Source organism: Gavialis gangeticus, unplaced genomic scaffold (assembly GCF_001723915.1).
Source record: "Gavialis gangeticus isolate Ggan-Ray unplaced genomic scaffold, GavGan_comp1, whole genome shotgun sequence".
NCBI lineage: Eukaryota > Metazoa > Chordata > Crocodylia > Gavialidae > Gavialis > Gavialis gangeticus.
In genome coordinates this window covers 44,660,807-44,675,885 of record NW_017729034.1, presented here as the reverse complement: position 1 = coordinate 44,675,885, position 15,079 = coordinate 44,660,807, and the positions used below count along the sequence as shown (strand labels likewise).

Below are 15,079 nucleotides of genomic sequence, written 5' to 3'. Positions count from 1 at the left end.
TTTAAAAAAAAAAAAAAAAAAAAGTGAAAAAAAAAAAAAAAAAGAGAGAGAGAGAAGGCTATTGACACCTGTTAGATGAGGAGTTTAGAAGGAATTGGGTAGATTACAATGAACCATGAAGTCAAGTGACTCCCTCACTGCTTCCTGAAAAAAAAATGCTACTGACACTGCCATTCAGTTGGTCTTACACTTTGGCTGGACCAGGAATCAAAGGGTGGTGCAACTACACCGCTGCACCTCCCTCAATTGACTCATGTGGATGCATCTACATGAGATACCATAGCTCCTTGGTACCATGCAATAGCATTGCCAGGCACTAACCATGATTCAGTGCTACTGCGCTCATTGCTACTGTGCAGTAGTGTTAGGAAAAAAGCTATACGGAGATGGTACTGGGTAATAATGCTGGTTACTGCGCAGTCATCTAATACTTGCTTATGAAAGTACTAAACTACAGCGCAGTAACAACTGTGCAGTCTGCCGCACATGTAGACATGGCCTGTGTGCATGTGCATGAGTATATAATGATATATGTCTTATTGGTAAGAGTAGTAGTAAGTGCTTACTACTACGTACTATATAAAATTATAGCAAAACTGAAATATTTTCAGGAATGAAAATTGAATGAAATACTTTTCAATATATTGTATATCTTTCTAACTATTGACTTTTCATAAAAGAAGGCTGCTATGTATTAATCATTCCATGTAATCCCTTACATACATAAAATTGATTTAAATGAATTTCAGCAAGTGCCATTATAGTAGAGTTGAAATGTAAGAAGCCTTAACCTAGCAATGTCTTCTCTTTTGAGCCAAGCACCTGTTCCTATTGGAATTTCTTTTGGTTAAACATGGATGTGCAGCACATCTGCCTAAAGTGTCAAGAGCTGTTTATTATACTGTTGAGTTGCAGTAATGTTGGCAGGGTCCTCAAGTGGAGATTGAGCATGTGCTGGCAGACAGGTTTTTTTCTGGGACATAGTTATACCACCTCCTGAATGAGAGAAGCTGAGCCAACACAAATGTTCTGTCAGTGTGGCTGCATCCCCATCAGGGATTTTGCTGGTGAGGAAGCCTGGTCTTTTCACACTGCTATCCAGCCTAGTTGGGAAACTTTGTAATGTAGATCAGAGATGGAAGAACTCAGCAGGTCACTTTTTCTGCGCTGTAGCAATAAAGATTCTCTATTTCTGATGGTCAGAGATCTTATCAGTAGCTGTGCTTGGAAGATATAAGCAGGGTAGCCATTCTTCCCTAGCCTCAAAATGTGATGCTCCACCCTGCCACCACCCCCTTTCCAGTACTCTCAGCCATCTCTGAGCTCCAGTCACAGCTGAAACATCCATTTAAAACACCTGCTGAAAACAGGCAAAAGTATTCATTTGAGCAAACTGACAGAACACTTGTCCCAGAACAGTCCCAATGAAAACAGGGCATGTAGTCACTGTAAATGTAAGCCAAAAGTATACATGAATTTGGGGTACAGAGATCAAGGTTGAAGTGCAGGTTAAATGGTCAGCCTTAGCCAGTACAGGCAGGCTCTGAGGACCCCAGCTTCCCCAAACCAAAAAGTGCATGCGTGTTCTGTTCGGTCCTGACCTAATCTAGCATGCTTTGAGCAAAGCGTGATCCTTAGCGCGTTTCCTCCACGGGTTTAGAACACTCACCTCTGCACTTAGCCTAAGGCTGTAATAGACTCCTTATCAACCTTTTAAAGTGACCTAGCTACTCCTGGAGCATGACATATTGCCACACTGAGGCAGCCTGTTTTCAGACAGAAGGATACTAGCCAACACAAGATATTGCAACAATCCTTTTTTTTTCACCAGGATAGGTCATGGATTACTGGATGCGACTACCTTACGCAGCTCAAACGGGTGGTGGCTGTAACTGAAAAAACTGTTATCATCTGGGATTATAAATCACAAGGCAGCTGCCAGGTACAGTGCTGGATCACTTCAAATGTTAAAGAAAGTTTAGTTCACTAAACATTTGTCTACATTTCCATTACACCCCCTTACACTGTTTAGCAGGGCAAGCTCCATTAAGTGATACTGAATTTCTATACAAAGGATAATAAATAAAATGAGACTCCCTTTAAGACAAGTAACTCTTTAGGTTGCCAGACATAGCTGGAAAATGTATGCTGTTCTATAAATTGATTCCCAAACTTACCCATATTTTTAATTAATGGCATTGTGAGATTATAGTTTCATAGGATTTGAGTCTTCTACTTAAGACATGATTGGGAAAACAGACTTGGTGGGATAGCTTGCATGACTGGAGCACTGTCATGGATGGGTATAAACTGTTCAGGAAGGACAGGCAGGGGAGAAGAGGAGGAGGAGTTGCACTTTATATAGAAGAGCTGGATGATTCCTCAGAGCTCCAGTATGAAGTTGGAGGTAGGCCTGTTGAAAGTCTCTGGGCTAAGGTTAGAGGGCAGAACAAGGGTGATGTTGTAGTGGGTGTTTGCTATAGATCACCAGCCCAGGAGGAAGTTGCGGATGTGGCTTTCTTCAGACAGCTAACAAAAGTTTCCCAATCACAAGCCCTGGTTCTCATGGGGGACTTCAGTCCCCCTGACATCTGCTGAGAGGGCAATGCAGCAGTGCACAGGCAATCTAGAAAGTTTCTGGAGAGTGTTGGGGACACATTCTGGTGCACGTGATGGAGCAGCCAACTAGGAGCCATGTTCTTCCTGATCTGATGCCCACAAGCAAGAAAGAATTGGTGGGGAATGTAGTAGTGGATGGCAACATGGGCAGCAGTGACCACGAGATGATTGAGCTCAGGATCCTGAGGAAATGAAGTATGGAGAGCAGCAGAGTAAGGACCTTGGACTTCAGAAAAGCAGACTTCAGCTCACTCAGGGGACTCATGCAAGATACTCTGGGAAGCCAGTCTGAGGGGGAGAAGAGTCCAGGAGAGCTGGCTATACTTTAAAGAAGCCTTACAAAGAGTGCAGGAACAAACCATCCCAATGTGCAGGAACACTAGCAAGCATGGCAGAAGACCATCTTGGCTTAGCAGGGATCTCTTCACTAAACTAAATCACAAAATGGAAGCTTCTAAGTGGAAACTTGGACAAATAAATAGAGAGGAGTATAAGAGCATTGCTTGGGCATGCAGGGATGAAGTCAGGAAGGCCAAAGGGACGTGAGGGAGGCAACCTTGTGAAAGAGGATGCAGAAAAAAGCTAATGTGCTCAGTGCCTTCTTTGCCTAAGTCCTCACAGGCAAGGTCAGCTCCCAAACTGCTGTACTGGGCAGGAGGTGAGGGGAGGAGGTGAGCCTCCAACAGCGGTGAAAGAACAGGTTAGGGACTATTTAGAAAAGCAGGACATATACAAGTCCATGGGGCTGGGTGGGATGCACCTGAGGGTACTGAGGGAGTTGGCTGATGAGTTTGCAGAGCCACTGGCCATCATCTTTGAAAACTTGTAGCAATCAGGAGAGGTCCCAGATAATTGGAAAAGGGCAAGCATAGTGTCCATATTTAAGAAAGGGAAAAAGGAGGATCCAAGGAACTACATATCAGTCAGCTTCACCTCAGTCCCTGGAAAAATCATGAAGCAGATCCTCAAGAAATCCATTTCTAAGCACTTGGAGGAGAAGGTGATTAGGAATGGTCAGCATGGATTCACCAAAGGCAAGTCACACCTGACCAACCAGTGCATGTGGTAAACCTTGATTTTACCAGGGCTTTTGATAGGGTCTCCCACAACATTCTCATAGGCAAGCTAAGGATATGGGCTGGCTGGATGAATGGACTGTAAGGTGAATAGGAAACTGGCTGGATCATCAGACTTGGAGGGTAATAATTAATGGCTTGATGTCTAGTTGGCAGCCACTATCACCAGACCAGGAGGAAGTGGAGTGCCCCAGGGGTTGGTCCTGGGGTCAGTTTTGTTTAATATCTTCAACAACATGGAAGATGGCATGGAGTGCACCCTCTGCAAGTTTGAAGATGACACCAATCTGGGGGAGTAATAGATATGCTAGAGGGTTGGGCTAGGATTCAGGGTGACCTAGACAAATTGTAGGATTGGGCCAAAAGTAATCTCATGAGGTTCAATAAGGACATGTGCAAACTCCTGCATTTAGGATGGAATAATCCCATGCACCAGTACAGGCCGGGGGTTGTCTGGTTGGGCAGCAGCTCTGCAGAAAAGGACCTGGGGGTTACATTGGCCAGTAAACTGAGTATGAGCCAACAGTGTGCCCTTCTTCTAAAGAAGGCTAATAGCATACTGGGCTGCATTGGTAGGAGTGTTGCCAGCTGGTCAGGGGAAGTGATTCTTCCCCTCTATTCAGCACTGATGAGGCCACATCTGGAGTACTGTGTTCAGTTTTGGGCCCCACTACAGAAAGGATGTGGGCAAATTGGAGAGAGTCCAGTGGAGGGCAACAAAAATGGTGAGGGGGTTGGGGGACATGACTTAAGAGGAAAGAATGAGGAAACTGAGCTTATTTAGTCCAGAGAAGATAAGACTGAGAGGGAACATAATAGCAGCCTTCAACTACCTGAAGTGGGGTTCAAAAAAAGATGGATCTAGACTGTGCTCAGTGGTGGCAGATGACAGGAACAGTGGTCTCAAGCTGCAGCAAGGGAAATTTAGGTTAGATATTAGGAAAACCTTTTCACTAGAAGGGTAGTAAAACACTGGAACAGGTTACCCAGAGAGGTGGGGGAATCTTCATCCTTGGAGGCTTGTAAGACCCAGCTAGACAAAGCTTTGGCTGGGATGATCTAGTTGCGGATGGTCCTGCTTTGAGCAGGAGGTTGGGCTAGATGATCTGATCCTTCCAACCCTAATTTTCTGTGACTCTATCCATCAAAAGGCAAGTCTTTTGAAATTAGTAGATCTCAATGATCCAAAATCCCCTATGGAGCCTCCCCAGTCTAACAAAAAGTTGCCAAGACTTGCAGTGTTACTAGTACCCTGTCTTGACTCTTGATAATGTAGATTCCTGGTTGTCTGGGTATATTGGCTGAAAACTGAGATTCTACGATAATTTCTTACTACACTCCACCACCACATTAATTCACTGATGAAATGACTCTATACTACTCCAGTTTTTCTCTGTATAGAGAAACAAAATTCTTTAAAAAACCTGAATACCCTTCACTTAAGACTAGTTAATAAGATTATTCTTCCATTAAATTTATATTTCTTCACTCAACTACTACAAAGTATTTAAGTGTTGGAGACTGTGGGTGAAATCCAAATCTCACTGAAGTCTATGGAAAAGCTCCTTTTGAGTTTCACAGAGGCAGGATTGTATCTTGTATACCAGTTTCAGGAGTTTCTAATCTCAGGAAAGAGCTGTCACAGTAGGAGTTTTGAAACCTTGAGACATGCCTTAGGTGGATGGGTCTGATAGATGGTTTAAGGTTGATTTAAGGGCTCATGTGCAATATCTAAAAAACACTCACTATATTTCACAGGATAATTGCTTTATTATCAAACCAATGGAACATTGTCTGCTTTGTGTATCTACGGTGAATATAGCAGATCAGCAGGCTAAGGATGACATTTTAATGGGAGATGATGGTGGTCATGTCAACCTCCTTACAGTAACCAGTGATGACTTTGGACTGAAGCAGTCTAAAGCCAAAAGAAGATCACAATTGCACGTCTTGGATTCAAGGAACTTTAAAAAGTGAGCTACTTGTAGTGAAATAATGTTACATTTTATCAGTTTTTACTGAAAAATAGAATTTGGATTAGCTTTTGCTTGCAAAAAAGCCTCAGTGTGACTTAACAATGAAAATGGTTAAATGAGATTGATTCTTTAGCTGCTATGTAAAAGCAGTTCTGTTCTTAGCAGAGATCTGTGTACAGACTTGCTATGAAAGAAGTTGCAATGAACCCATGAAATAAAATGCAATGACTGCATTTCATTAAAGCTTTACATTGGTGTGACTGCATGGCCCCCTACTAGCTGAAATTAGAACCTGCTGCTCTGCAGGTTGCAGACATACTTTGTTCCCATTTAAAGAAATTTCAGCCCAGATACTGTTCCACTTCCAATGCCATTTACATACCTGTTGCACATCGAAGTTACTAAGTGTGATCCTAACCCATGCAATGCAGTACCCATAAAACTGCTAAAAAGCCTAGATTAATTAGGTACTTCCATTCTGACCTGCAATAATTCCTAGATAATTAAGCTTGGGCTACTGAACAGACTCAGAAGCAAGCTAGGATGACATCTACCAGACATTTACTTCCACTTGAGTTTTGGGTTCTCTGTCCTGGTGCTCAACCTCTGACTCATGGGCCAGATCTAACCCGCAGAGCTGTCATCTAACCCATAGGGGTCCCATGGGTCCAGAAATTTGGCAGCAGAGGTGTAGTGGCAGTTGTAATTGCCCATCCCTGGCTGCCCCGTGCTGCCTGACTGAGGGAAAGCCCTGTCGTCCGGATAACATGTCCCTGCCCCTGTGCATGGGGTCACTCCTTGGCCGGATCTGAGTGCACAGAGGATCACATTCGCAGACCACCCAATGGAGAGTAAGCTGATCCCATCTGGGATCCAGCCTATGGACTGACCCTATACTACTTATCCAGCCCAGAGGACAGGAAGGTTGAGCACCACTGCTTTAGACCAAAAACTAGATCCATGCCAATCCAGCCAAAATTCAAGTGAGCTTTCCCATCTCTATAAATAGTCAATGGATAAAATGCATAAATAACATTGGAAGTAGAACTTCCAGTGGAGTGCCCAGCTGATTAAGCCAGAGTCAGTCCTTTTGAGCTCTTGAGTCATTCACTTGGTTTCCCAGAAGTCCAGCCAGTACCATAGCAAGGGTGGAGTGGGGGATGAGTGGGGCAACTGCCCCAGGTGCAAAAGTGAAGGGGTGCCAACAAGCATTGCCTAGCCAGGGTGGGGCATAGGACAGAGCTGTGAGCAGCTCATTTGGGGGGATGTAGAGGCAGGGGAAAGGTGGCTTCTGCTGCTGTGTGCACTTCCAGGCAAGCATGGGGTGGGGGGCATGTGCCCCCTGGATCTGTGCATGGGGTGAGGGCAGGCTGCCCTTGCAGGCTTTGTCCCATGCACCAAATTTTGTTGATATGGCACTGAGTCCAACTTCAACAGGAGGAAGCAGAGGCATCCTCAGTTCTGCATAGGCTGTAGCTTGCTGGTGAGTGTACTATCCTGCAAAGTGGGAGATATGGGTTTAAATCCCCTTAGGCACATGGAAACTAGAAACCACATCTCTCACTTCCTAGATAAGTATCGATTGGGCAAAAAATGGGAGAGTCCTCTTCCTCTAGTTATTCCATCATATTAGTTCAGGTAAGTGTCTTCCTTTTTCTCTCAGCTGGATTCTGATATGACCAAAGGGTATGATGCTGCCCATTAAAAGAGCAGGAGACATGTGCCTCAGGTAGAATAAGATCTGAGGCAACAGGCATATAGTTTGGGTGAGTAGCTGATAAGTCTTAGATATCTAATAGGCAGAATAGGATCTGGGCCTTTGTCTTCATCTTTGCTTTTCAGGGTCTGTGGGCACATCTACACGAGATGCTACATTGCTGTAGCAATGAGCTACAGTGACATAGCTCATTGCTACAGTGATATAACATTGCCAGGTATGAATCATGATATGTGCTCATTGCTACAGTGATGTACCTCATTGCTACTGCACAATAGGGTCAGAAATGACCCATGCAGCACTGGGACTGTGCAGTACCAGTGGTTACTATGCAGTCATTTAGGAACTTGCTTTGGCAGGTGCTAAATAACTGCACATAAACAACTGTGGCACCTAAAGCTGGAGGACTTCAGTTCTTTCTCTTCTCTTACTTTGAAGTAGAAATCGCTGTGTGTAATTTTACCAACAGCCATGCAGTGCTATTTAGCTGTGTCTATTAAAATACATACAAGTATACCTTATATGCTAACCCCTTAATGTATATCCCTAGCATTAAACGGAAACTACATGATGACTGGGTTGTGAAAGTTAAGTACATCTCTGTCCTGAATTGTTTTGGATCCTGCTCCTTAGACAGCGTGCATTCATTTGTTTTGGATGACTTAAAGAGACTAGAGGACAACAAGTAAGTAAAGCCATACATATCACATGCTGAACACAAATTGTTCTCTAGGGATCACTTGTGAGATAAGTACATTACAAAATGGGATCATAATTAACATTATGTATGGATTTTCTAAAAGATGGCTAACTAAACTAAGATATAATTGGAATTAGTCAGGCAAAACTTGACAGACTGAGCCCTTATAAGGCATGCTGTGTTTTCTCCCTAGCTTTTGATTCGGGAAATGAAGTTTTGTAGACGTTAAACATAAATTCTGTTGAAAAAAATCTGTCCCTTTTGATTCTCATTCAGAATAACTTGATGATATCATGTGAACTGCTGTAATATCATAGTTCTAAAAAATACTGAACGCTTTCCCAAATACAGGCAGTCCTCAGACTTACGACACAATTGATTCCTGAAAACCATGTCTTAAGATGAAACATCGTAAGTTGGAGCCAATTTTCCCATAGGAACAGTGTTGCAAATGGGGGGTTGGTTTCTTTATGACGGTCGATACTGCGTGCAGCTGGTACGTGGTGGAAGGGGTGGGGAAGGGGCAGGAGTGAGGGCAGATCAATGTCCCCACAGTGAGGGAGGGACAGGGGCTGAGACCAGGGCTGGGGCAAGTGGTGCCCAGCTGGGACCAGGTGGGTTTGAGGCGGGGTGGCTCCCACCACTGGGTACTGCTCATCTGGTGGCTCGACCAGTGGTTCCTGCTACTGCTCCTACTGCTGGTCCAGGAGGGCAATGGGGGGCTGTGCGCCCCCAGATCTGTGCAGGGTGGAGTCAGGGCTGAACTGGGCTGTGCTTCGGGTGGGCAGTGAGGGCTACAGTGAATTTTTGGGTGGCTGTTGTGCCCCCATAACCCCCACTCTGCCACTCACCCTGCCCCGGTCCAGGGGCACATGCCCTCCACATCCTCAAAACCATGGCTCATCCTGGGGGCATGGGGTGGCTCCCACCACTGTACACTGCTTGTCTGGAGGCAGTGCAGCAGTGGGGGGTGTTGATCTGCCCCTCCATGCCCCTTTCCCCTCCCCTTCCACCACTTGCCAGCTGCACGCAGTATTGATTGTTGTAAAGATGAAACCCACGTTGGAACGTCAAAATGGGCTGTCAATTTATAAACGTTGTAATTGACATTCATCACAACTCAAAGTCGTAAGCCGAGGGCTGCCTGTAAATACATATATGGACGTTATACACATATTCTTATGCTCATTCTAAAAACACACATAATAAAACAGATATTTAAGTAAGCATTCTTGGTATTTTTGTTCAATGTGTGGGCTGCATACATAAAAGATGACTAATGAATCTCATCAATCCATGGCTAATTTTTCACAGCTAGTGAGATTGGTGGCTCTATGTACTTTTGGGTAAGGGGGTAAATTATAACAAAATGTTTAAAAAACAAAATAATATGTTCATACCTCATTTGGCAAGATAGAAACAATGAAGAAGACTTAGGTTGCACTTTTTAAGAACCTTAATGAATTGTAAATGTCAGATAAGCCTTATGATTCCTTTACAAGGTGGATTCATAGATTTATATCTTTTTAAGTCTAGAAGCCGTAATTATGAGCATAATAAAGTCTTGCCTATTCCACAACAAAGGCCACACATTTTCATCTAGTGATTCCTGTTTCAGGCCTATAACTTCTATTATGGGTATTATGTGTATTTTTTACTGGGGGGGGAGAGTGAAAAGAGTGCCTGTGATTTGCTCAAGATCACTCACTATCAGGAGTAGAGCCTGGAAATTGCTTAAGGTCCAGAGAGTTGGGGAGAGGGTTAAATGGTAAAAAAATATATAATCAGAGTTGTATTTGCCACTACCACACATGGTGTTATGTATCATTAATTGCAAATGGTTCATTAGTGTCTTTTCTTTAACTTGTGTTTGTATAAGAAAAAAATTCTCCAAGGAATTTAAGATAGGAGCTAAATTAGATAGTGTTTAGGCAACTTTAGAATTAAATAGATAGCAAAATGAAACTGGGAGCCTTAGAATAGATATACATCAAATCCTCTTGAATTGACCATTCCAAACATAGTTGTGGCTCAGACATTTAATTATGAGCTGCAAGCCAAATAAATATCCCCTATGAACCATGCAGTGTACAACTGTTGCTGTTTATTTTTGGGATAGACCTAATATATTGTAATCTTCGTAGAATGGGTAATTTTATATGTGGATGGTGTTCGGAAAGTACATAGCTTTTTTTCTTCATAAAGAGCTGTTGGTGGGAGGGGGATTAAAGAGGAGGGTTTTTGAGGATCAAGAAGGGTTTCTGGTTGTGAGAGCCTGGGATGGGCCTGGGCTGACACTTCACTGTTTTTCTGTGGACCATCTGAATGCTATAAATCCATTTGCCCTCCTTAATCTAAGAGAAGGTTGGAATTGCTCATTAAAGAATAGTGACAGATTATGTAACATTTCTCTTTTTTTTTTAAGGTAAATCCTCAAACAACCTACTAGTGGTACAGGTGACAGGTTATCTGCTGTTTTACTCCTTACTTAAGAATTAAGACTCCTCTCTGAGATACTGATCCTGCACTGAGTTTCACAAACTCACAGGGTCAGGTGAGAGGGGCCATAGAGTTTATGGTCAACTACTGATTTATTCCTGTGCAGAAAAAGCAAATTATGTCTTCTAAATTTAAAAACCCTCCTAAAAGTTTAGAGTCTTTGGATACTTTGTATCCAATTTATCCCTACCCCAGTTACTGCTTTTCTGACCTATGGTTATTCCAAAGCCCAACAAGAATTAATGGAAAGAACTACCAGCTGGAACAAAAAGACAAATAATAAAAAAACATCTTCACTCATTTATATGTATGGATAAATGGATGGATAGATAGTTCTGCTCTCAATGTGTGTGTTAATATACATATATGTGTATATATTTGTATATATGTTTTATATAAAGAAATATAGAGATCAATTGATCTATCTATCTTAATATATGCTCCAGCAGGGCTTAAGGGGCATTTTTATATACGCAAGTGTCGCAGCGCCAAGTGCTTTGAAAAGCACCCGACGCTGCAACGTTTACACTTGTATAAGCAATGAAATGCATATCAGTACTGAGAAAATGACGGCAGTGCGCTTTTGAACTAAAACACCTTGGAGGTGCTTTAGTTCAAAAGCACATCGCTGCCATTTTCTATGCAATGACGTGCATTGCACCGCTTATACAACAGCACATGGTGCAGCGCAGTTTGCCTCCACTCGATTAATTGAGTCTGCTCCGAAGTGGCAGATCTCCGGCACATTGTGGGGAAAAAAAATATGCGTATAAATGCCCAAGGTGGTCATGTGCCTGCCTCTCCCCCAGTCCCCTCCTGCCTGGGCACTAATTGGGCCTCCAAATCACCCCTTTCTAGTCCCACCCAAACCACTGGCATAAAACAGTAACCCAAAAATAAGCCTTGTGGGTATAACGCATCTCCTCAGCTGGGTCTAAGCCCAAACCCCAGCTCCATTTCCTCCTACCCTGAGTCCTAGTCCCCTGGAAGTCAGCAGCATTCTACTTGCACTTCTCACCAGAGTAGTACAGGTGTCAGCCATGAGCTCCTCTGCAGCTCTTTTCTCAGTAGCTCCCAGAGCCAGAGCTTCCTTGTATGCTAATGTAAGACGAGGGACTTTCTTCCACATGCTGATTGGAAGGGAAAACCTGGTCTTGTATTTGTGTAAGTACCATATATATGTATATATACACACTCACATTGATGTAGAATTCTGTTTCACTTTATGCATGTTAACAGTGCTTTTCTAGCCATTTAAGTGTCTGTTTTGGTATTTGTGTACAGGTTGTGACACTATTGTGCATTCTGTAAAGCCCCCTTTATTAAAAAGCTCCATGATTTTAATAAAACATTGAAACGGTTGAAACCTGCATTGAATTTGGAGGAAGGAATACAGGGTGCAAAAGGAGAATTTGGAGGAGGCAGCATGAAGTCAGTCTGTACACTTGGTTTGAATGCTAGCTTTAGTTGCAGCAGCTCTGTGAGTTTGGTTTTAGAAAAATGGAGTTTTCTGATTTATTACCCTGCATGTGCTACATAAAATACAGGCATAAAATGTATCATATTCATGTACCAGGTGAGAGGTTGCACTTGGTTAGTATAAAACCGAGACTAACACAGCCAGCCAGTCTCTGATAGAGGCAACTGATTTTAGAATTCAGTAGTTTATCTTAAACTGAATGAAGATTGGTTGGATTAAGATGAAGCTTTTTTTTTTCTGGGACCCATATGTTCTAAATATTTTACTTCTTTGTAAAGGGCTAGTTTGACTTGACTACTATTGAGTACTCTATTGGAGGGGATGGGGTGCCTTTATTAAAGAATATATTGCTTTAACCAGATAAAGAAATATTCTAATTTAATTGAAAACATACCCTAATCCAAGTTTACGATTGATAATAGCTACTGAACTTCCAAAACAATAATTCCGCACAATAGGAAAACAAATAGGAATTGTTATAGATTTTACTGACTAAACCAAAAGTTTCCTGCCTGATCAGATGATTTGTTGATTATTACAGACCTGTCAGAGAATTTTCTGTCCCAAAGGGAGTTAATGCCTTCACATATTGTGGAAAAGCAAATATTATTGTTACTGGAGGTGAGTAAAATGTTTATATTATACACGGAGATCCATGTAGTTTAATAAAGAGTTGGTTGTAGGGTGTTTTTTTTTTCATTAAGTAAACTTTAAAACAAATATTTGAATAGAATAAGAACATAAGTGCAATATTGGGTTAGACCAATGGTCCATCTAGCTCAGTATCATGTCTGACTGTGGCAGAAGTGGATGCTATATAGGGAGGGCATCCAGACAGATATCTCTAGAATGATCTATTCCCTATTCAATACCCTACATGGCATCCACCATTATTGGTTTAGCAGTGCCAGAGGAAACAGCTACCTATAGCTGTTCAACAGCTATCTATAGATCTATCATCTATCAATGTGTCTAGTCCCTTTTTGAACCTCGCTATGCTATCTACCCCTACCATTCTCTTAGCAATGAATTCCACAAGGCAATGAAGTTCACTACCCATTACATTTAAAAAAAACAAACAAAACCTTCTCTTAGTTTCAAACCTGTCTCCTACTAATTTCAGGGGATGCCCATAACAACATCTGGCCCCAAGGCCAACTGTGACACTTCCTACTGGTGAAGTGATTCCTGTCCCAATTCTCGGTACCCTCCTCCTTTTACCTCACCTGTCAAAGCTTGGTATATCTTGTAATGCTTAAGGAGGCTGCCCCAAGGTCCCGGAGTGAGCCTGAATCCCTCAGTTGTCTGGTGCTTCACATGCCCAACTGGCACCAGTCTTTCCCTCAGGTGGCATTAATTGTGGGCTCCAGACTCCCCTATAGCCATGCCCATGACTTGTGGTTATTATTCCATATTAATTCAGAGGGGGCGCCCTGGCACCAACACAACCTTTCGCCCCTTAGGTCTTAAACCTTTGTTTGGGCTTTGGCCTTCCGGCCTTGTCTCTCTTTCCCCTGGTTGTGCCCCTCAGGCCAGGTCCATTGCCCAGACCTTGGCCCCTGGGTCCTAGCCCTGTCTCAGCCTCTGAGCCCCTGGCCCTGTCTCATGGGATATCCCAGCACCTTGGGGTCCCTGACTTAGGCAAGACTGGTTTTGGTCCCAGCTCCAGCCCTCTAGGGCCCTTGACCCAAGCAAGGCTGCTCTTGGTCCCAGCTCTAGCCCCCTAGGGTCCCTAACCCAAGGAAGTTTCTATCCTGGATTACCTTCAGGTGCCCCTCTGGCCTCCATACTGCCCCTGCATCCACCACCCACTCCTCCAGTGTTTAATGGTCAACAGTAGTCAAGGCCCCAGCCATTCTCAGTCACTGGTGGGTGGTCATTGATTTGTATAAATTTGTCAGCACTGAAGTTCACTTGTCATTTTTTACACTTAGCATGGGACTTGACTACCCAGAATAATTTGGTGTCATCTGCAAACTTGGAGATTTCAGCATGCGCCCCCATTTACAGATCGTTGACGAAAATGTTGAATAAAATTGGGCCCAGCATAGATTCCTATGGGACACTACTTTGAGATGCCTTGATTCTGAACAGTGACTGTTTAGTACTACCCTTTGTTTCCTAACTTTTGACCAGCTCTCCATCCATGAAAGAACCTTCCGTCCAATCCTGTGGCAGCACAATTCTTTTAAAATACTTTGGTTAGAGACCTTGTCAAAAGAGTTTTGAAAGTCCAAATATATTATGTCGACTGGATCTCCCTTGCCCATGTGCTTGTTAACACCCATAGAGAACTCCAGCAGATAAAGGTAGAATTTTCCTTTACAAAAAACTCTGCTAACTCTTCTCCACAAAATCATATTTGTCCATGTGACTGTTGATTTTATTCTTTGTTATAGATTCTACCTACTTGCCAGGGATGGCAGTGAGACTCACTGGGTGCATCTACACATGTGTTTTAATGTAAAGTAGCCTATTTTACTGTGCATTAAAGCATCATGTAAAAACTGTGCTATTATGCTAATGTGCAGTAATATAGGCTACTGCACATTGAATGTCACTTAAAAACCATGCACATTCAGTACTGTGCATTAAGACAGCCTAATGCACATTTGTTTGGTACCTCACCTTGAAGGTATACAATTTAATGCACGATAGGAAAAGCACCTTAGGGTGTTTGTAGACAACACTTTAAAGCGGGTTTAAAGTGGGTCAAATGCCTTTTGCACCGCTTTAATGCCATTGCTATTTGCACATTCGGTGGTGTGTTGTGTGTTAATTCCAGCCGCTGCAGCATTTTCAGCAGCGTAATGCACCTTAAATGACTTTGGGATGCAGCAAATGAGTTTGAGGTGCTGAAAAGTAAAACACCTCCGAGGAGTTTTTTAGTTTCCTTCCCTACAGTTGCTGAGGGAAGCACCAGGCTCCATGCGGCTCATGGGCTGTGCAGGCAGACTGTGCATGCAGCCTGGCAGCAGCCTGGCTCCACAGAAGAGGGGGGGAAAAAAAAAG

The 15,079-nt window shown here is 43.1% G+C and overlaps 1 protein-coding gene across 1 annotated transcript in view; it reads left to right on the top strand.

Moving 5' to 3' along the window:
• Positions 1 to 15,079, top strand: part of WDR64 (WD repeat domain 64) — a 194,655-nt gene that overhangs the window by 58,047 nt on the left and 121,529 nt on the right. Inside the window, exons 6-9 of the mRNA XM_019526719.1 lie at positions 1,832 to 1,942; positions 5,454 to 5,668; positions 7,939 to 8,073; positions 12,609 to 12,688. Of these exons, the coding sequence (XP_019382264.1) occupies positions 1,832 to 1,942; positions 5,454 to 5,668; positions 7,939 to 8,073; positions 12,609 to 12,688 (541 nt within the window). The remainder of the gene's footprint in view (positions 1 to 1,831; positions 1,943 to 5,453; positions 5,669 to 7,938; positions 8,074 to 12,608; positions 12,689 to 15,079) is intronic.